At 52.3% G+C, this 21,193-nt stretch overlaps 1 protein-coding gene across 5 annotated transcripts in view; it reads right to left on the reverse strand.

Moving 5' to 3' along the window:
• The window catches only part of Fhad1 (forkhead associated phosphopeptide binding domain 1), an 84,582-nt gene extending 66,339 nt beyond the window's left edge, over positions 1-18,243 (reverse strand). For all 5 annotated transcript variants that reach the window (XM_090335769.1, XM_090335768.1, XM_090335771.1 and 2 more), the window contains exons 1-6: positions 18,114-18,243; positions 16,886-16,990; positions 11,055-11,261; positions 4,408-4,666; positions 3,237-3,346; positions 1,142-1,378 (exon numbers count right to left, since the gene is read on the reverse strand). In XM_090335769.1, the coding sequence (XP_090191895.1) occupies positions 1,142-1,378; positions 3,237-3,346; positions 4,408-4,666; positions 11,055-11,261; positions 16,886-16,978 (906 nt within the window). In that variant the 5' untranslated portion in view covers positions 16,979-16,990; positions 18,114-18,243. The remainder of the gene's footprint in view (positions 1-1,141; positions 1,379-3,236; positions 3,347-4,407; positions 4,667-11,054; positions 11,262-16,885; positions 16,991-18,113) is intronic.
• Positions 18,244-21,193: the final 2,950 nt, after the last annotated feature.

Genomic DNA, 21,193 nt, shown 5'->3' on the forward strand with positions numbered 1-21,193 from the left:
AGTCCAGCTTTAATTAGCAATGGAACCTTGAGACCTTTTTTACTCTAGATGGCTTTACACCTCTATCCTGTAGGTCTCAATCTCCTGAGGAGCTGAGATTGCAGGCATGTGTCCCATGCAGGGAGCTTCTTGAGCTGGGGTGAGAAGGGACAGGCCAGGAGTGGGGGTAGGGAGGAGAGCCCCAGGCTGGGACATAGACAGCACTGTATAACAAGGCCAACAACTTTCTCATCAATGCTGTTGAGATACAACTCATGCACAAAATGTATAGCTAGGTGGGGTGGCCCAGGCCTGTGATTCTAGCACTCAAGGGATGATCTTAAGTTCGAGGCCATTCTCAGCTGCAGAGCACTACCTGGTCTCAAAAACCAATAAACAAGCAAACAAAAAATGCCACGAGCTCCAGGTGCAGCACAGTGTCTGACGTGGGGCTCAGAGCCTGGAGGATGAGGTTCAGAGGATTGCAGTTTGAGGCCAAGCCCTGAGGTGGGGGTTGCAGCAAGACCCCCCTCAATAAATAAACAGGGCGTGGTGGCGCAGGCCTGTCCTGCCAGCTGCCTGGGAACCATCCAAAGGAGGATCCATCCACTCTAGCCAGGGTGAAATACGGGACCCTCACTTGAAAAATAATGAAAGCAGAAAGGGCAGGGGGTTTGGTTCAAGTGCTACCGCAACTGCCTACTAAACATATGGCCCCGAGGTCAAACCTCAGTCCTGCTTAAACAAAAACAAAAACAGAAAAAAAAAAAAAACCCAAATGAACAACCAAATTCAGCAGCCATTTTTTTCTTCTTTTTACCAAAGACAATGTGGCAGGCACTTGGGTAAACCTTGATCCAGGCTGGGAAGTTTTATTTCACGGAATTCCCACAAGGGAGCCAGAAACCACCCTCAGGGTTTGGTTAGAGATGCGTGCGTGCATGCGTGCGTGCATGCGTGCGTGCGTGCGCGTGTTTGTGGCGTGGGGGGCCCTCTCTTTGATAGCTACCTGGGCATGAGGAGTGGAGTGACCGTGTGTGCGGGCTGAGCAGAGGGCAGACCTCAGGTCCCAGGGCCCTGTCGTGCCAGGTCTGGGCAGAATCGGGACGTCTCTGGCGGTGCTGTGCCCAGGTGCCCCCGAATGACCATCCTCAGGTCCTACCTGGCTTTTCAAGTTCTGGATCTCGCTCTGGCTGGGGTTAGCGGCCTCGCTGGGCCCTGAGCACTTGAAGGGCGCGTCCCGCTCGCTCAGCATGCAGTTGGCCGACTCGGACAGCCGGTAGCTCAGGTCGGACACCTCATGCTGCAGGTTCATGATCACTGCGTCTTTGTATTTGGACTCGACTTCGAAATCCGAGAGCCTGCTCACCTCTCTCCCCAGGAATAGGATGATCTCGTCCTGCAGGGAGACCAGGGGTCACAAGGGGCCTTCCTGAGGCAGGGCCCAGCTGCTGAGCCTGGCGGGGGCCGGCGGCGGAGGGATGGGGGTCAGCTTGCTGCCTTAGAGACAGGGGTTCAGATCAAATCCACATGACCCCAGAGGAAGGGATGCAGATCCCCTGTGCCCTGAGGTTAAGCTTTGAGAGCAGCGGAATCTTCTCATAGGGACTCACTGGGTCGGGAGTCATTAGGAAAATAGTTTTTGTTTGGTCACACTGTGGCCAAAATAAAGGGTCCGTTTTCCCCCTCCTCTCGGGGGCTCCAGGCCTCGCTGAGCTATGCACACACCTTCCAGCAAGGTGAGTGGAGATTTATTTATGTGGACTTCAGGAAGCACTGGGGTCTCTATCCTGCCGTGGGCACAATGGAGCCAGCCTCCACCCTCCCGAGGAGTGACTAAAAACTTGTTAGGGCTCCAGAAGGGGGGAGGACTCCCCAAGCTTCTCACCAGATGTCATCAAATAACAACGCTGCGATTCTGTCTCACCCGAGTAAGACTTGTCACCATTAAGCACGCAGACAATCACGGGTGTTGGCGATGTGGCAGGGGAAGAGGGAATCCCACTGCACTGTGGTGGGAACACAAACCACTGCCCTGGCTATGGAAGTCAGCATGAAGCCTCCTCAAAACACACAAAGTAGAACTAGCCTCTGATCCAGTGAGCGCAGGGCATTTATCCAAACAGATATAAGTTATGGAAATGACTTCATCCCCCCTAAAACAACAACCAACCAACCAACTTAGGGATAAGCATAGCCAAGAAAGCAAAAGGCCATAAGAAATACTATAAAACCATGAAGAAAGACAATGAAGACAACAGAAGGTGGGAGAGCTCTCATGTCCACCAATTGGCAGAGCATTGTGACAATAAGCTCACTGCTGAAAGCAATGCACATTCAGTGCAATTCCCACAGAAACCCAAATGTCTTTCAGAGAACTGGTGAAATCAACCCTAAGATTTACACAAGTGAAAGTGTGAAAGACCTCACAGAGCCAAGGAAATCCCGAGCAGAGAGCGCCACCATGCCCTGATACCTGACTACAGAGCCACAGGGAGAAAAACAGCACAGTACTGACACAAAATGGACCCACAGACCAACGGAACAGATGGAAGGACCCAGAAGGAAATCCATGTACCAAGAGCCACGTGACCCTTGACAATGGAGCCCAAAATGTACTTTAGAGAAAAAGACTGCCTCTTCAATAAATGGTGCTGGGAAAACTGGATATCCACATGCAGAAGACTAAAACTCGTTCTCTCTCCCTCTTCCTCTTTCTCCCTCTTCCTCCCCTGTACCAATGTCAATTCAAAGGAGATCAAGGTCTTAAAGTTAAGAGCCCACATCCTCCTGATGTAGCCTTCCTACCCCATCCATGTGGTCTTGTGGGATGTCAATCATGGCCCCCCCTTCCTGTCCCACCTTCCCATGCCCAGACCCAGGCCGGCCATCTGAATTTCCTTAGATGTTCCTAGAGGAAAGAAGGTCTTCTTTCCTTCCAGAGTTGACAAAGGATCCCAAGAAGAGGAGGGTCCTTTTCCTTTGGGATCATAAATTCTAAGTAGGCCTGCTTGAGTCCATAGCCCCGTTTTCTAGCCTACAAGAGGAAACCCAATTGGACATGATCAAAATTGTTTGGAGATTAAATGAGTTCAGGGATGCCACGGGCACAGAACAGAGTCTAGCACACAGTAGGTGCTCAGTGAACAGTGCTTGCCAGTGCTGCTGTTTGAGATGGGGGATTCAGTTAAATAAGCAGCAATGAGCCCCTCTGCGGCCACGAGGTGTTGGGTCTTGTCTCTCCGCCAACCTCTCACCTTATCCTGCTGGCTCAGGTCCTGGTCCATAAAGATCTCGCCGGGAGGAATGGGCCCTGGAATCCCCTCAGGCACTGGTTCTTCCGACAGCTCTACCGCATTGGCCCACACTAGGACAAAAACGTGATGGAGGACACGAAAGGCTCAGTGAGGCCTGGGACCTTGCGGGCTCTTTGCAGATGTGAGTGCTGGGGGTGGAGGCAGAGCACTGGAAAGCAGCGATGGTTTCAGAGGCCCAGGCGAGGAGGGGGCTGCCTCACTCTTGTCCCCAGTGCTAACTGACCCTTTGCTCTGACTTATCCCAGGTCTTATCCCATAGACCTGGTGACCAGGACATTTCACTGCATGACACGTCCTCCTCATTGGTGAGGCCTCATGGGAGGAAGTTAGGTCCCTGGGGAATGCATTCTTCCAGGGGAGGGGGCTGGGAGTCCCCTCTTTGCTTTCCAGCTGCCACAAGGTGAGTGCCCCACTCCCATCCAACCCAGGCTCCCTGCCACAGCAAATCTGCTGTCACCGAGGCCATGGGACGAGGACTGAAAGCCTGAGCCCTGGCTCACACAGGCCTCTCTTTAAACCTATTAGGTCAAGTGTCCTGTCACAGTGACAGGAAGCCAGCTCACCACGGGAAGCACCCAGAGGACTGTGAGGTGGTGACAACTCTGTGCCCAGCCTGTGATGGGCACCTAAGCATTGCATGCATGTTTTATGGTATCATTCCATGTATGGGAGCCTACTGAGACTTGAACCCACAGCCTGGGCACTGTTCCTTGGCTTTGTCACTTAAGGCTGTCACTCTGCCACTTGAGCCACAGTTCTACTTCCGGCTTTTTGGTGGCTCGTTGGAGATAAGAGGCTCATGAACTTTTCAGTCTGGGCTGGTTTCAGACTGTGGTCCTTAGATCTGAGACTCCTGGGTGACCCACAGGTGCCTGGCTCACTTCTAGCTTTCTGAGCCAGGACCCCAGGGCTGGGCCACCTCCAAATCCCTGACCCTTGGGACACGTTCCATATATGACCATTAATAACGGATTCACCGAGGTATGTTAATTTTACAGGCAGAAGCTGAGCTGTTAGTTGGGCTTAGCTAGTCAGGAGGGCTGAGCCTGGAAGGAGGGCAGTTCCAAGCCAGCCCGGCCAGGAAGTAAGCCTCTAAGAACCATGTGCAAACCTTGCTTGATGAGAGGGGACTTGGGGTCCAAGGTGAAGAACATCTTCCCGCCGGCGCTGACCGGCCGCTGGTAGGCGGCAGGCGAGACCATGGAGGGCCCGGGGAAGCTCTGCGACCAGCTCCTCTGCACTGGCATTGGTGGCACGCCATGGTGGAAGGACATGTGCGGGGGTGAGAAGAGGTGGTTGGGCGGGAGGGTGGCCCTAGGCGACTGTGGCGGGGGCCAGGGTGTCGGGTTCCGCACCCAGGCATAGGAGACCTGCAGGGCAGATGGGAAGGATGGTGATCAGCTGCCCTGCCATAAAACTGCTGGAAAAGTTGCCTCCTCCAGGAAGCCTTCCAGGACATTCCACCAGTGTGGGACAGTGACCAGGCACAGCATCGTATGCTACCGATCCACATGGATCTGCCCAGGCATGTGGCCGGGCAAGGCAGTATGCCATCTTCAAGGCACATGGTACTGGGTGCTGAGCTGGTGGGACAGCCCCGAGGGTATCAGGATGTTCCCTTCCACCTCCCTCATGCAGGATCGCAGCCCCGGGAACAGATGCCTGGCCCATACGTCACTGCAGCTCACACAGTGGCTGAAAGGAACAGCGAAAGCCAAGCACTGGTCCTCACGCCTGTAATCCTAGCTACTCAGGAGGCTAAGATCCGAAGATCGTGGTTCAAAGCCAGACCCAAGAGGAAACATTTGCACAACTCTTACCTCCAACTAGCCCGGAAAAAAAAAAAAAAGCGCAACATGGAACAGTGGCTAAACAGAGCAGAAAATCTGAGACAACACCCAGGCCCTGAGTTCAAGCACCATGACCAGTACAAGAAAGAAGAAGCATGAACAGGTCACTAAGTCTCTGGCCATCACCTAACCTCCTTCCAACATGTCCCCAAGACCGAGCCCTGGGGTACAGCCTTGTCAACCCTGGTCCTCTGCAGCCTGCCACTGCAGGTGTCTGCTCTAGAACACAGGAGAGGTGCAGGGATACACTCTGAGCCGGCTGCTCCAGGGCCCTGGCAGAGGGTAAATGTGCTTGGCTGGACCACCCGCAGTGGTGGGTGGAGCTAAGCCACCAACCAATCACAGTCCTGGCTCAAGGGATTGGCTCAGGGCAAGGACATGAGATCCAATCAAGAGTCAAGGAAACCCAGGGAGAATGGCTGGATACCAGGAGGCCACCCTGGCTTCTTGGACTTGAGAACATGCTCCAGGCTTTGAAAGGTGAGCCTCAGATCTCAGCCTCCTGAGTAGCTGGGATTACAGGCAGGCACACAGATTCCTGGCTTTCTGTGAATTCTCCGTCTTATGAGAGCAAAATTATTCCCATTAGCGACTTTCCTGTACCCTCCCCCACCCCCCTGGTGACTGCCATCCCCTCTTCACCTTTATTCAGCCCTCGAGCTTTGAACATGAGGAATCCCTGTGCTTGCCAGTTTGAGACTGGCTTGTTTACCTGAGCATGCTGTCCTCCCATATCTGGATGCTCTTGAGTTTAAAGGCCAAACAGGATTCCACTGTACTCGTGACCATGGTGCGTCTATCCGTATGTCTATGGATGGCTGCCTGCATTGTTTCCACACAGCCATTATAAATGAGTCAGCTGTGAGAAGGGCGCCCGCAGAGGTAACAGGCTCAGGGCCTTGGCTGGGGGCGGACCTTGAACTTCTCAGTGTGGGAAGCTAGGTAGACATGGTGTCCCGTGTAGGACACAGAGCCTGGTAATGGGGTTCCAGTGGTGTGTGTGCGGGGAGGGGGGGGGCTGCAGCCAGGGGCTTGGGGCTGCTCAGAGGTGCAGCACTTGCTTAGCGTGTGTGAAGCCCTAGGGAGTACTCCCTACCCCGCACCACTGACAGAACTCTACAGTCAATGCCTCCAGGCTGAATCTGGAAGAGTAAGTGTACACTCGTGAAAGGAGGCTTTGGCTGGAAGGTGAAAGCTGGGTTTCTGCACTTGGCAGCACTGACAGTGAGGAGCAGACAGACAGGAAAATAACACAGGAAAGGACTCCCAGCAAAGGGGAGTGCAGGGCTGTGCCCACGTGAGCATGCGCATGGAGTCTGGGTCTGGTCAGTGGTCAGCAACAAGCCTTGGTTTAGAAACTTGAGTTTAAAAATATCTGCATGGCTGGGAGTTTAACCTAGTGGTAGAGCGCTTGCCTAGCATGCACGAAGACCCAGGTTCAATTCCCTGGTACCACATATATAGAAAAACCAGGAAGTGGTGCTGTGGCTCAAGTGGTAGAGCTCTACCCTTGAAAAAGCCCAAGGACAGTGCCCAGGTCCTGAGTTCAAGCCCCAGGACTGGCAAAAAATGATATCTGCATGAGGGCTGGGAGTTTGACCTAGTGGTAGAGTGCTTGCCTAGCATGCACAAAATTCCTGGGTTTGTTTCCTTGGTACCACATTCACAGAAAAAGCCAGAAGTAGTACTGTGACTCAAGGGGTAGAGCTCTACCCTTGAGAAAGTCCAAGGACAGTGCCCAAGTCCTGAGTTCAAGCTTCAAGACTGGCAAAAAATATCTACTTGGGGGTAAGAAGGGGAAACATTGTCCAAAAGAGAAATGGATACAGTACCTGAATTGTGAAACGGTAACCCCTCTGTCTCACACCTTAATGATAACAAAATTGTGGGGGGGGGGCAGGAGCCAGTGGTGGCTCACATTTATAATCCTAGCTACTCAGAAGGCTGAGATCTGAGGATTATGATTCAAAGACAGCCTGGGAAGGAAAGTGGGTCAAACTCGTATCTCCAGTTGAACAGCGAAAAGCTGGAAGCAGAGCTGTGGCTCAGTACTCACTTTGCTAGCAAGTCAAAGGTTCTGAGTTCAAACCCTAGACCTTCCAAGAAAAGGGAGGAAAAAGATTATGACTGAACATAGCAATAACAGGAGAGGGCCACAGACCGTCACCCCGCCCCCATGCTGTTCTTTCATCATCTTCCTCTCAGATGGGCTCCCTGATGTCTGCCTATTGGTATTTACAAATTTGCCCACTTGGCAATGGCCAGGTTCTCTGGCATGGGGACCCAAGCATTCAGCCAAAATTCATCTCCAGTAGTGAGCACAGATGTTTCATAATCATCATTAAAGAGTGTACTTACATTCACAGTTACCGTCTACCATGCACACAGGCTTTGCTTCTCAGAGCTGGTGGTTAGACACTCACAGAAGATGCTAGCTGGGCCAGAAAAATGGCCTGACAACCCAATGGTGGTTTCCAGCTAAGCATCAAGAATAGAGGCCTTGGGCTAATGCCCAGCTGGGCCAAAACCAGACCACAAACTCAGAATATTTAACAATAGCACACAAGGGGCTGGGAGTTTGGCCTAATGATAGAGTGCTTGCATAGCATGCAATTCCTCAGTACCACACACATACAAAAAACCTGAAAGTGGGGCTGTGACTCAAGTGGTAGAGCTCTAGCCTGGAGAAAGCCCAAGGCCAGGGCTCAGGCCCTGAGTTCAAGCTCCAGGACTGGCAAAACAGACAAACAAAACACCCAAACGAAGAACTTCCCCCAGAAGACATAAAATCAGCAAAGGTGTGGTGGAAGTGGGTCAGAGAGACACAGATAAACCAGGGAAGGGATGTTCTATGAGACCCCGGGCTGGATTACAACCCATAGTACAGACGTACACATCCATGGGTGTTGGGAGCCAGAGTGGAATCAAACTGTACCTTGACTTGCATCAGACGATGGCTTTATTGTCTTATTGTTTTCTGGCCCTATTCTGTGTAAATGACCTGAGATTTACCATATGAATGTAACACCTGGAGGTTCCCTGGGTCTGGAGGAGGGAAGAAGCAGGTGTGGAAAATAAACGCGGCAGTCTCGGCAGTCTTTACCTGGACTGCGGACATCCCAGACCCGGTGTGTCTGTCTCTCTTCTATTTCTTGCTAGTCCTTGCCCCCGATTTCAGGAACCCCAATCTGCGAACCCTGGTTTGCTGCCGGTTGGCCCCGGCACATGGGGGTACAAACATATGGCTGAGCAGGCAGCTTCCTGGAGGGAGGAGTGGTCACTTCTCCAGGGAGGTAGTGGGGGAGAGTGGGAGATATAAGGAACCCCCAGAATCTGATCTCCAGCCCAGAGGGGCAACTGGCTGCCTAAGACCGTGAACACAGGCATTGGAGCTCAGAGGCCAGGAGAGGGCGCTGTGCAATAAAGCATTAGAGGCACCAGCAGAGGGCTGTGTGACACTGGCACGTCAGCTCCCAGCCAACAGAGGGCACTTTTTGGCACCTTCAAACAGCTGGCAAACGCTTCCCAGGTGTCTCCCCACCCCCAAAGGGGGTCATAATTCTAAGTCCCACCCAACAGAATAAATTATGCACAGGATTTCAGTCTGAGAATTCAAGATCCTAGATATATAATTCAGAAGAGCCAAGTCTACGTTATTTTTAAGTCTGGGGCATGAAGGGGTTGTTCCCTTTGAATTTGCTCAGAAAAGCGATTCCCATGGATTTGCTTCTCTACTCGGGCCCATCCTACATCCCCTGTTGTCAGTCTTCCTACCTGAAGATTTTTCTGTCCTTTAAGGTCTAAGTGATCTAATGAGAAAATGTCCAGGCTTGGCCTGGTCAAATTGAGTGAATGAATGAATGAATGAATGAATCAATGATCACCCAGTAAGAAGAGAGAAGCAGCAACTATTATCTAAGCTCCTGCTTTCTTGGGAGAGAAACGGAATAAATGGGAGGCAGGCTAAGCAGGGTGGGGCAGCTCTGAGGCAAGGCAGACAAGTTAAATTGGTTTTGTGGGCCGTATGGTCTGGCTACTCAACTCTGTTGGTTGACCAAAAAAAAAGCAACTACCCACAGGAATGGGCTGCCTGTTTTCCAATGAAACTTTATTTATAAACACAGATGTTAGGTTATAGCTTGTTGGAGGTGGTCTACCAGCCTCTAGGAGGGAGGGAGAGAGGAGGAGAGAAGGAGAGGGAGAGGCAGAAGGGGAGAGAGAGAGGGAGGAGGAAAGAGGGGGAGAGGGAAAGGAGGAGAGAAGAGGGGGAAAGGAGGAGAGAGGAAGAGAGGAGAGAAGGAGGGAGACAGAGGCTGAGATTTAAGGATCAAGTTTCAAAGCCAGGCGGGGCAAGAAAGTCTGTGAGGCTCTGATCTCCAATCAACTACCAAAAAACTGGAATTGGAGCTGTGGCTCAAATGGTAAAGCCCTAGCCTTGAACACAAAAGTTCAGGGACAGCATGCAAGCCCTGAGTTCAAGTCCCAGGACTGGCACGCAGGCACACACATACACACACAAAATTGGGGTCTGGTTCCTTGCCCCTGTGGGACCCTGGCAAGCCTGTCTCTTTCTGTGTTTCATCTGTAAAATAAAGATAACAGCAGCTGCTTTCACTCTGTGAGAACTACTGAGAGCCTGCTTGGTAAACATAAACGCTCATTAAATGGTCACCAGTCGGCTCTGCTATCCCAGAGGGGTTGAGAAAGGAGTCTCCGGCTTTTCCAGGAGCCACGCCCAGTAAGAGGCAGGTGGAGGCGCGGGAGGAAGCGGAAGTCACTATGCTTTTCTCCTCTGCACAGAGCTTTCCCTCCACCCCAGGGGCCTGGGCAGACCTGGCTGTGACGACAGCAGGGGCCGCATGGCCTGGGCTTTCACGTCACCGTCGCCCGGTGCTCTGGGCTCTTGGGAGCTCAGTCCTCTAAGCTGGGCTTAGGAGAGCTGGTTGCTGGTGACGTGGAGTGTCAGGAAAGTGCCAGGCCTTCGTGCACCTGGCTTTCCAGGAGGACGGGAAAGCCCAGTGGCATTGACAGCGATTCTTAAGAGAGCCCGCGACTCATGCTTGGCTACTTGGCAGAAATCAGAAAGCTAAGCTTAAAATATGGTGGAAGTGGCTGTTGACATGTTTTTTTTAGTTGGTTGTGGGGCTTAAACTCTGGGCCTGAGCACTGTCCCTGAGCTCTTCAGCTCAAGGCTACCACTCTACCATTTGAGCCACGGTGCTGCTTCTGGTTTTCTGGTGGTTACTGGAGATGAGTGTCTCATGGACCTTAGTGCCCGGACTGGCTTTGAACCTTGATCCTCAGATCTCAGTCTCCTGAGTAGCTAGGATTACAGGTGAGAGCCACTGGTACCTGGCATGCAGCTGACATTTGACCTTGAGTCCCTGACTGCCAGAGAGAGCCCTTTGCTCATTCCCGCAGGCTCGTGGCTTGCTTGGGAGCCACGTAGGTGAGTGAATGGCAGAGCTGGGTGTTTGAACACAAGCCTGGTATATGAGTTGCCTGGCACCCTGCCCCCCGGTGAGCCCTGGGGTCAGGTGAGTTGAGGCCATCACTCATGATTGGGGTGTGATGCCAGCTCCATCCAGACACAGTTGCATGATTGACAGATGCTCCTCCCATGCTCTCTTTCTGGCAGTCTTGGGGATTTGAACTCAGGGTCCAGGCTTTCCAGGCTGGCACAATACCACTGAGCCACAGTTACTTTTAGGATAGGATCTTGCTTCCTGCCTGGGCGTGCCTGAGCTACGATCTGCCCACTGTAGGCTTCTGTTGTGGCAGGCATCACGGGTTCCCCTACCGGAGGCGAGGTTGCATGGGCCTTTCTGCCAGGGCCGGCCTGGTCCCATCTCCCCTCCCGAGGGCCCTTGCTCTGCAGCTCCTTTGACTCCAGCCGCACCCAGCTCACCTGGGACTGGTTCTCGATGACCAGTTCGTAGGTCAGTCCTGTGGAGCCGAACCTCAGAATGTCTCCAGGGATCAGCTTCACAGCCACGTTTTGGATGTGGCACTCATTGACGAACGTGCCATTGCGGGAGTTGAAGTCCTGCAGGACGAAGCTGCCCTCCGCTTCGTTGTACTCGATGAGCGCGTGGTGGTTGTCAATGTCTGCAGACTGGAAGAGAGGAAGAGTGGAGGGCATGGCTGCTGTCATACTCTGTGCTCACAGACACCCTCGCCAGGAGGGGGGACCCTGAGGACCAGAGAGGCACGGGATCTCCCCAGGTCACACAGCTGCCTGGACCTGGGGACAAACGCCACGCTGTCCAGTGGAGGGGACAGTGGTCAGGGAGCCATAGAGAAGCCTGGCCTGGGCACTGGCCACTTCCCAGCCCTCTGACCCACTCAGACATGCCTGGGCTGGTAGGGACTGGCAGAGGCCAGTCAACAAACTGCAGCCACCTTAACTCCAAGGAGGAAAAAGGCTGGATTCCCGAAAGGAGGAACCCAGAGGGAGGATAGAGGAAAGAGGTCTGCAACCAGCCAATCAACCAACCAACCAATCAATCCATCAGTCAATCATTTTCACTGAAAAAAATCCTGTGATTTTTGCAGAAAATAAGAAATAGAGAAATCATAAAATCCCCTTTAATCCCTTAGAGGCAGCCACCATACACATTATAACCCCTGTCCTGGATGCAGCGTGATACTTGTAAAATCTTGATAAAAGGGGAAGGATTTCCACACCAGCAGCCGTTCCCATGGCTTCCCTGAAGCTACTCAGAATTTGTCTAACCAAAGGTGACTTCCTTTTTTCTTTCTTCCCTCTCTCCCTTCCTCTATCCCACCTCCTTTCTTCCTTCCCTCCCTTCCTCCCTCCATTTCTCCCTTTCTCCCCGCCCCTTTCCTTTCTTAAAGAAAGCTAGAAGTCACAAGCAGGGAGAGAGGAGCAACCATCACTTCCGAGTCCTTGGATGTGAAAAGAACCACAGCGATTACAAACAACTCACTGTCCAAAAAAAAAAAAAAAGGTAATTTAGCATGGACCAATTCCTTGAAAGATGCAATCCACCAATGCTTACAAAAGGAGGAAGATGTCTGAGAGACAGAATCTCAGCATGGAGGTACATGCTGGGGCACCCACCCGGGCAGCTGAAGCCAGAGGATCACATATTTGAAAACAATAATTACTAACAAAGCACCAGGCCCAACTGTTCCTAGCAAATTTTACTCAATGTTTAAGGGAGAAATGACACCAGCTTCCTACTGTCTATTCCAGAATACTTCCTGGTGAAGTCAACAGCACCCCACTATCAGGTGGATGCAATCATCGCAAGAAGAGCAAACAAACCTGTTAGCTCTCCTGGACACAAATGACAAACCTTCAACAAAATTAGATCAGCTTGAATCCAAGTACCAAAAGACGGCATGCAGTTCACATGTAGCTCCCACCTGGCTCGCTTTGCATGTATGTGCTCAGAACACTCTCCAGAGCGTGTACTGCTTCTGTCCACTGCAAAACCATCTTTGAGCTGGAAGCCATTCCAGTCATCTCTGTCACATGTTAGTGCTGACCAGTCCACAGCCATGTAGGATGGTCACAAGACCCCAAAACCCGAGGCCAGCTAGGGGATCGCTGGTCCTACTACTTGACTTCTGGAAACCTATGACTCTTAAACAAGTCATCGGGGCAGTGCAATGCACCCCACATGCCTGTGACCTCACTGTTCTGTGCTCTAGCAACCTTGCCCCATCACCAAAAAGGAGAGTGATCTGGATGCTGGATTTTGCTTTGCTCTTGCTAGGCGCCACTGCTTTCTGTTCCTCAGAGGGGGCCAGGCTGTGGTTAGGGTATTGGCACAAGGAGGAACGAGGTTTGCATGACTCCTCAAAGCAGGCCCAGCCGTGGTCAGCAGTGTTAGGCAAGTGAGAGTCTTGAGTTCTTGAGTGACTGCACAGGTCATGGGGGCTGGAGTGGGTGCTAATTAGGGGAAGGGAGGGCGAGAAATGCCATCTTGTCTACCAAAGTGGGATGCTTAAAAGTTCTGGTGGCTTGGCTCTTGTGGAGTGTTCTGTGATACAAGCAAGAAAAGAAAGGAAGAGGGGAATGCTTTGGGATAAGGAAGGATTTTTGACCTGGAAGGTTTTGTCTCCACTGGCTGTTTCAAGATGAAAGATACCCCTGAGAGCGCACACCTCAGATTGCTCAAGAAATAACAGAAGATATGAGTATATTTTTGAGATTGCTTGTGCATTGTTAATCTTATTGCAACATTTGTTAATGGTCACCTTGTGTAAAATATATCATCAAACTAGCTGACTGCAAGCAGATTGTGAAACCGAGCTCAACCAATCCAAGAAGAGGGACGGGGGCCCAATGCCAAAGAGAGAGGCCAGCACTGCCCCAGAACCAGACATTGATATTACAAGAGAAAACTGAGGACTAATCTCCCTCCTGGGTACTTATGTAAAACATTTGGGGATGGGGACCTCACTACATTACTCAGGCTGGCTTCAAGTGACCCTCCTGTCTCAGCAGACCAAGTAGCTGGAGTTATAGGCATACCTCACAGAGCTCAGCAAATAGAGTTCAATAGCTCATTAAAGAAATGTTAAACCACAGTCAGTGGGATTTACTACTGGAATGCAAAGATGGTTCAACACATAACAGCGAATGGGTGCACTGCCTCATGTGAACCAAAGTGGAGCCTATATGGAATCACCTCTGTACTGAAAAGGAATCTGATAAGACTCAACATCCTTCCATGGCAAAAGCTAGGAAACTATCCCAGCATGATACAGACTGTACATGAGATGCCCACAGCCAACCACATACTCAAGAAATGGACAAGTTTTGCTCTTAGATCAAGAATGAGACAGGGATGTCAGCTTACTGTTTCTGTTCGGTAGGTGACTGGAAGTGCTAGCCAGAGCAGATAAAGAAAGCAAATAAAGCACATTCATATTATAAAGGAAGACATAAAATGACCCATATTTTCCAACAGCGTGAGCTTATTCATAGGAAAGCCTAAGGATTTCACATATATACCACATAGAGGAGACAAATGGATTCAGCAGAGATTCTGGTTATATGATCAGCAGCAGCTGAGACAGAATGAACACCCCTCAACAGAAATTACAGTTCTATCTACAGCAGCAGAAAAACAAATCTGGCTGGACACTAGTGGCTCACACTGTAATCCTAGTTATTCAGGAGGCTGAGATCTGAGGATTGTGGTTCAAAGCTGCGGTACAAAGTCAAAAGTCTGATCTTCAATCAACTACCAGAAACTGGAAGTGGTGCTGTGGCTCAAAGTGATAGAGCACTAGCCTTGAGCTGAAGAGCTCAGGGACAACGCCCAGACCCAGAGTTCAAGCCACAAGACCAACAACAACAAAAAAATCTGGTATTGAGAATAAACAAAATGAGCAAAAGAGTTGTAAATGGAACATACGAAATGCTGCAAAAGGTAAATGTTAACGGATAGCTGAGTGTCAGTGGCTCATGTCTGTAATACTAGCTACTGAGGAGGCTGAGATCGGAGAATCACAAATGGAAGTCAGCCTTGGGCAGAAAAGTCCCTGAGACTCTGATTTCTAATTAACCAGCGAAAAGCACAGTGGCAATGTGGCTCAAATGGTAGAGCACCCGCCTTGAGCAAAGAAGCTGGTGGACAGCTGGGCGTGGTGGCTCATACCTGTAATCCTAGCTGCTCAGGAGGCTAAGATCTGAGGATTGCAGTTCCAAGACAGCCCAGGCACTAAGGAAAGTGAGACTCTTATCTTCAATTAATTACTAGAAAACAGGAAGTGAGGCTGTGGCTCAAGGGGTAGGGCAGTAGCCTTGAGCTGAAAAGCTCAGGGACAGAGCATAGGCTCAGAGTTCAAGTCCTATGACCGACACCCCCCCCCCCAAAAAAAAAGGATTCAAAAAGACAAACACTGCATGATCAACTTATGGGAGGTTCAATTTACCCACACTGGGGCATGGTTCAGGAGGTAGACAGTCTGGCTAGCAAACACAAGGCTTTGAGTTCAAACCCCAGTACAAAAAAAAAAAAAGAAAAAGAAAAAAAGGAAGAAAGGAAAAGGAGAGTCCTCTGTGTCCTGAGAGAGGAGAGAGGCGAGCTTCCTTTCGAAGTCCTCTAGGGGGAAGCTGCCGTGATGAGAACAGACCACAGAGTCAAGGGAGAGGAAGTCCCAGTGTGGGCAGGCAGACCTGACAATGAGAGGCACTGGTGGGGCAGGGCCAAGTGGGCAGTGACAGCAAGTCCTCATGGAAGAACGGAGCCCGGATTTCACCCCAGGGCGGAGGAAGGGGGCATCTCCACCCACACACACTACCCCTCGCTGGGAGGGACATGCAAACTAAAGGCGGATGGGGAGAGGCTAGCAGGAGGCGCTCAGAAGGCTGAATCTGAGGATCGTGTCTGGAAGCCACCCTGGGCAGAAAAGCCTGTGAGACTCTTATCTCCAATTAATCACCAAAAAGATGGAAGTGGAGCTGTGGCTCGATTGGTAGAGTGCTAGCCTTGAGTGAAAGAGCTCAGGGACGGTGCCTGGCTCTGAGTTCAAGTCTCAAGAGTCACACACCACACACACATAGGCTCTAAAGGGCGCAGGTACTATTCTTCAACACTCCTCGGGGCAGAGGGGCTGTGGCACTGCCACCTGCTAGTGGGAGGTGAATCTGCATGCCTTCCCTGCTTCTCAGATGTTTCATTTTCCATAGCCAGAGCTGGTGTGTGGTGGAGGCAGCGGGGTCTCTCCTAGTAGGCAGCCCAGAAATGGCTGGTGCCAGACAGGGACAGGACACAGTGGATTTCTGTGAAATTGTCCCAACCCTCTCCTCCCACAGAGGAGGGCCTGCAGGTGCACCAGGGCCGGGGACGAGAGAGGGAGGGGCAGCCAGCTGAAGGCTGTTCCTGCCCCCCTCCTCCCTGCCTCTCTTCCCCTTGCTTCCCAATCACTGCCTCCCAGCCTGGGCTGACTCTGGCTGTCTTATGATCCTGTCTTGTGAGCCAGACTGGGGACTGAACTTAGGGCCTCTCACTTGCTAGCTGGGTGCTCTAGCATGTGAACCAGGCCCCCAGTCATGTTTGCAGTTTGCTATCCAGATTGGGCCTTACACTAAGTATACCTGTGCTGGCCTCAGACTGCAAACCTCCTCCCTCTGCCTCTGGGATTACAGGCATGTACCACCATGCCCGGTTCCCAAAAATGCTGCCTTAGAGGAAGTCCTGAATGCCCCATCCAGCAAGGGGTGGGGTGAGGACTGTGGGGGGGAGGCGATTAACATATAACAGTCCTTGCCTGCCATCCCAGCTACTGGGGAGGTTGAGACCAGAGGACCACTGGGGCCTAGGCAGTCTGAGGTCAGCTTGGGCAGCACAGGGAGACCCTCAATTCAAAACCAAAATGAAATCCACGCTGAGCACACCTATCTCTGAAAGTTACAGTTCACAGCCATCTCAGACCCTGCAAATCACAGCTCACAAGATGGAGCCCTGGACACAGCACAGGGCTGGTGGCTGGGGCTTTCTGATGTGTCTCGTGGGGGAGAGGAGATTGGGAGCTGCCTTGATTTCCAGTTTGCATGCGGCATATCCCCCTTGCTGGCAACCCTTCAGAGTCCTCTTCTCACAGTGTCCATTCAGGGAAGTCCAGCACTTTCAACACTCAATTCTCCATAGCCAAAAGGGAAGACATGGTTGCTTGCCGCACGTGGCTGTGATACCTTGAGGTATTCGAGCCACACAACAGCTCCGGACTGTGTGAGGGGCCTGGGTGGATGCTTACCTGTAAGACGAGGTCTGAGTCCACATGCTTTCCAATTGTGGTGCTTTTATTGAGGACAAAAAAGCCCTCTGCGCTCTTGAGGTAGGCCTTCATTGTCTGCTTCTCCTGGAAAGGGTTTCAGAACAGAAGTGAACAGGAGTTGTTAGAAAAGATGCCTTGACCTTCAGATCTAAACCCTGCGGATTCAGAGTAAATGCAATCAGCCACAGTCATGAGCAAAGGGAGACACCGGCAGAGATGGCTGTTGGGCTTAGCCACCATCACGTGTTTTTAAAAGATGTGTGTGTGTGTGTGTGTGTGTGTGTGTGTGTGTGTGTGAGCATGCATGCATGCCAGTCCTTAGTTTTGAATTCAGGAACTAGCCAGTCTCTGAGATTTTTTTTTCCCTCAAGGCTAGTGCTCCATCACTTGAGTCATAGATGCACAGCTGGCAGCTTATTGGCAATAGTCTTATGGGACGGGCTTCAAACTGTGATCCTCAGATCTCAGCCTCCTGAGTAACTAGGTGACCGGTGAGAGCCACCAGTGCCCAGAGCGACCTCTTTTTCCAAATCCAGTACTCCAGTGACTTCAAAAGATCCTGACAATAATTTATCTCACTCTGAATTCTGCCTGAGCCATAGATGATTCTTTTTCCCTCTCCCTGAAAGATCACACACCAGTTGTCCCTCTTTCCTTCTCGCTGAATTGCACTATCTACCTGACTACAAACAGTCATAGAACTCACTGTCTACCCACCCTCTCCCGGCGCCCCACAACCCTGCCCGCCCAGGGACTGCCGCAGGGGCGGGGAAGACAAAAGAAATGGAATTCACAAGCCAAATTTACAGGTGAGCCTCCACACTCGGTTATTTATTCCGTTTTTTGTAAATCTGTCTAAACTTAAGTAACAGTCACCACACCTACAAGAGCACCCAACTGGCCAGTGCTGCCTTGTCAGCCAAGGAGCAGACATTAGCTTCACATGCTGTCACTCAGTGAGACCCAGACCTAGCTTTCACAAAGAGAGGAGCAGAACTCCAGGCCTTGTCATCGGCGCCACTGCAGAAGGGCCCTGACGGCGGGGGGCCGGGCCCTGACGGCGGGGGGCCGGGCCCCGCGCAGGGCCCCACCGCGGCCGGCGGCGCCTGGGGCGACCGGCTGCGGTCAGGCCGAGCCCCGCCGGGCGTGGAGGCTCCCGGGGCATCCTCCCTGGGCCCCGAGCCTCTCCGCCCGCTGCCGGACTCACCCGGCGGGAGGAGGAAGCCCACGCTCCTTCCTCGCCCGGTGGCCCCGCGGGCTTGGGCTGCTGCTCCGGGGCGAGGCCTCAAGGCCGCGCAGCGCGGGAGTCTCCAGCCCGAGGGCGAGGCCGGCCCCCGTGAGCCGGCCCGGCCTGTGTACGCGCGTCGTCCTGGCAACGCCGGGGCTGGGCGGGGCTCGCGGGCGTGGTGGGCGGGGCCCGCGGGTGCCGTGGGCGGGGCTCGGGGTGGGCGGGGCTTGCTCTCCTGGTTCCAGTGCCCTGGTCTTTCCCACTTTACAGACCGGGAAAGTGAGCCTGGGAGGTTGCTAGGATGAGCCACCGTGTCCAGCTGTCCCTCAGCTTCTTTGCACAAGGCTGGTGCTCTACTGTTGGAACCACAGAAATCAAGAGTCTCGGGGACTTTTCTGTCCAAGGCTGATTTCCAGTTGTGATCCTCAGATCTCAACTCAGGGCCTGAATGTTGTCCCTGAGCTCTTCAGCTCAAGGTTATCACCCTACCCTACCCCCTACCGCTTGAGCCACAGCACCACTTCCAGTTTTCTGGTCATTAATTGGAAATAAGAGTCTCATAGACTTTTTAGTGCCCAGGCTGGCTTTGAATTGAGATCTGAGGATCTCAGCCTCCTGAGTAGCTAGGATTACAGGTGTGAGCCACCGTGCTCAGCCAAAATGGTAGTTTTCAAGTGATGTTATCAGTAAAACACCAAGGATGTTTGCAAACCTACAGCCCTCCTGCCCCTGCCTGCCCTTAGCTCATGGCTATGTCTGTCCTTGCAAGCGTCAGACTGGCGCTCCAGAAGTGGCCCAGATCCATCGTCATTCTTAAGTCCCCTGCTTGGGGGGCGGGGTGGTACAGGGCTGGGAGACAGGTGTGCCAGGAACATACACAGGTGAAGCTCCCTTAAGTCAGCCATCCTCGCACTTCAGCCCCCTCCAGCTGTAGCTGGAGGCTCACCTGCTCTCACAGGCAGGAGGAGGCTGAGGAGATGCCTCCAGAAAGCTAAATTTAAGCTGGGTGCTGGTGGCTCACATCTGTAAACCTAACTACACAGGAGGCCGAGAGCTGGAGGATCAAGTTCCATGATCAGCCATGGCAGAAAAGTCTGCAATATTCCATTTACAACTGGCTGGCAAAAACCTGGGCTGGACCAACAAAAAACATTGGCCAGTGGTCAAGTACCACCTTGATACGTGAAGGGACAGTGCCCAGGCTCTGAGTTCAAGTCCAACTATTGATACACACACACACACACACACACACACACACACACACACACACACTCAATACTCTCTTCTTTCCAGACAGCAGAGAGGAATCACAGAAATAGATTTGGGTTGCCCCAGAGCATCAGCGTCTCTAACCAGTTGAACCAGCCTCAATTCTACCTCTCACCCCCTTCCACCCATGTGTGTCTTCAGATAAACTCTTGCCCCCAACTTGTACCAGGACAAAGTCCTTCTCACCACCAGACAGACCTCAGTGAAGCCCAGTCCAACCAGGAACTGGCACAGGCCTTGGTCAAGACATAGCAATGCCGCTAATCAAACTAGATCCAGGGCTATCACAGGCACTGTCATGGCGGTTCTCCATCCCATCCCCTGAGGTAGCCTCAATCCAGACTTCGGGTTCAGTTCTGTTTGATGTTGAATTTCACAGGCAGGCAGTGGAGGTGGGAGGGCGGGGGTTACGCTGGCTCCTTCTTCTGTGTGATTGTGTTCGCTCTGCAGTGTGTTCGTGAGGTCTCCATCATTCTCCCTGATGCCATCACTGAGTCACCCGTTCCTGTTTAATGCTTTCCCACAAACTCAGCATCTCAGGACGGCACCCTGGCATCATTTCCTAGGAATCAGCTATGGCTGGGCGGGGTCCCTCCTGCAGGGACTCTCCCCCGCTGCAGTTCTGTGGGCCAGGGCTGGGGAGGGGCCTTCCAAGCTCACATGATACTGGCAGGGTTCAGTTCTCTGGGGCTGCTCACAGGAGTTCAGCTCCTTTTGGGCCATGCCCTCTGCTTGGCGCTACAATGGTGCTGGCTTCCTCAAAGCCAAAGGGAGTCCAGGAGGAAACCCCACCCAGAAGTGAAGCCTGGAAATTGCATCTCATGGGGCTGGGAGTGTGGCCTAGTGGTAGAGTGCTTGCCTAACATGCATGAAGACCTAGGTTTGATTCCGCGCTACTACATACACAGAAAAGGCTAGAAGTGGTGCTGTGGCTCAAGTAGTAGAGTGCTAACCTTCAGAAAGCCCAAGGACGGTGCTCAGGCCTTGAGTTCAAGCCCCAGGACTGGCAAAAAAAAAAATCATCTCATTACGCAGTTGATTTCTATTGCTTCACAGTAAGGTAGAGGGCCAGCCCTGGTCAAGGGGAGGGGATTCACAGGGTTTGGACTCAGGTACCATTCGGGTTGGAGATAGTTGGGCTCTGTTGTTTTCTCATTTAATGTAAGAGCGGGGCCCGGGGCTCTGCTGTGTCAGCCTGGGTTTAGGAAGTGAAGGAGAGAGGGTTGCCTGGCTGCTCATAAACCAGCCCCAGCTCCATTGCTTCTTGACCCTCAGTGGCTCTTGGGACACCTCCAGCAACTGCCTGGCCTCTGGAGCCTCTGTGTCTCTTGCTGCATAGAAAATTCTAGAAGGTCTTGGTAGGCCTGACTTTCTGCCAGTGGCAAGCTGATGATGGAGCCTGGCTGCTCAGCAGTTTGGGGTGACCTCACCTGGGTCACCGCCCTCGCCTGGCTTCCGGAGGGCCCACAGGACTGCTCTTCTCATTGCTCCCGTGTCCAGCAGTTTTAGTGTTGTGTCAGGCAGTTGGCAAAGGCTTTTATCTCAGGCAGCTTATCCTGTGACTGGGGTGTTCCAGAATCTCCAATCATTTGGTCTAAATATGGCCAGCCTTCTTCTGTCCTTGCTCCTTCTCCCCCCATCCCCAGGAACAACTATCCTTTTCTTTCCAGTCCCTCTTACAATCCTCCCTTTCACGGTGTGCGCTGCCCTCTCCTGAGAATCCATTGTTCTCTGACACCTAAGTCTGGGAGAGCCAGGACCCCTGGAAGCTGGGTCTGATTCAGATCACT

Source organism: Megascapheus bottae, chromosome 6 (assembly GCF_031878675.1).
Source record: "Megascapheus bottae isolate mThoBot1 chromosome 6, mThoBot2.hap1, whole genome shotgun sequence".
Classification (NCBI taxonomy): domain Eukaryota; kingdom Metazoa; phylum Chordata; class Mammalia; order Rodentia; family Geomyidae; genus Megascapheus; species Megascapheus bottae.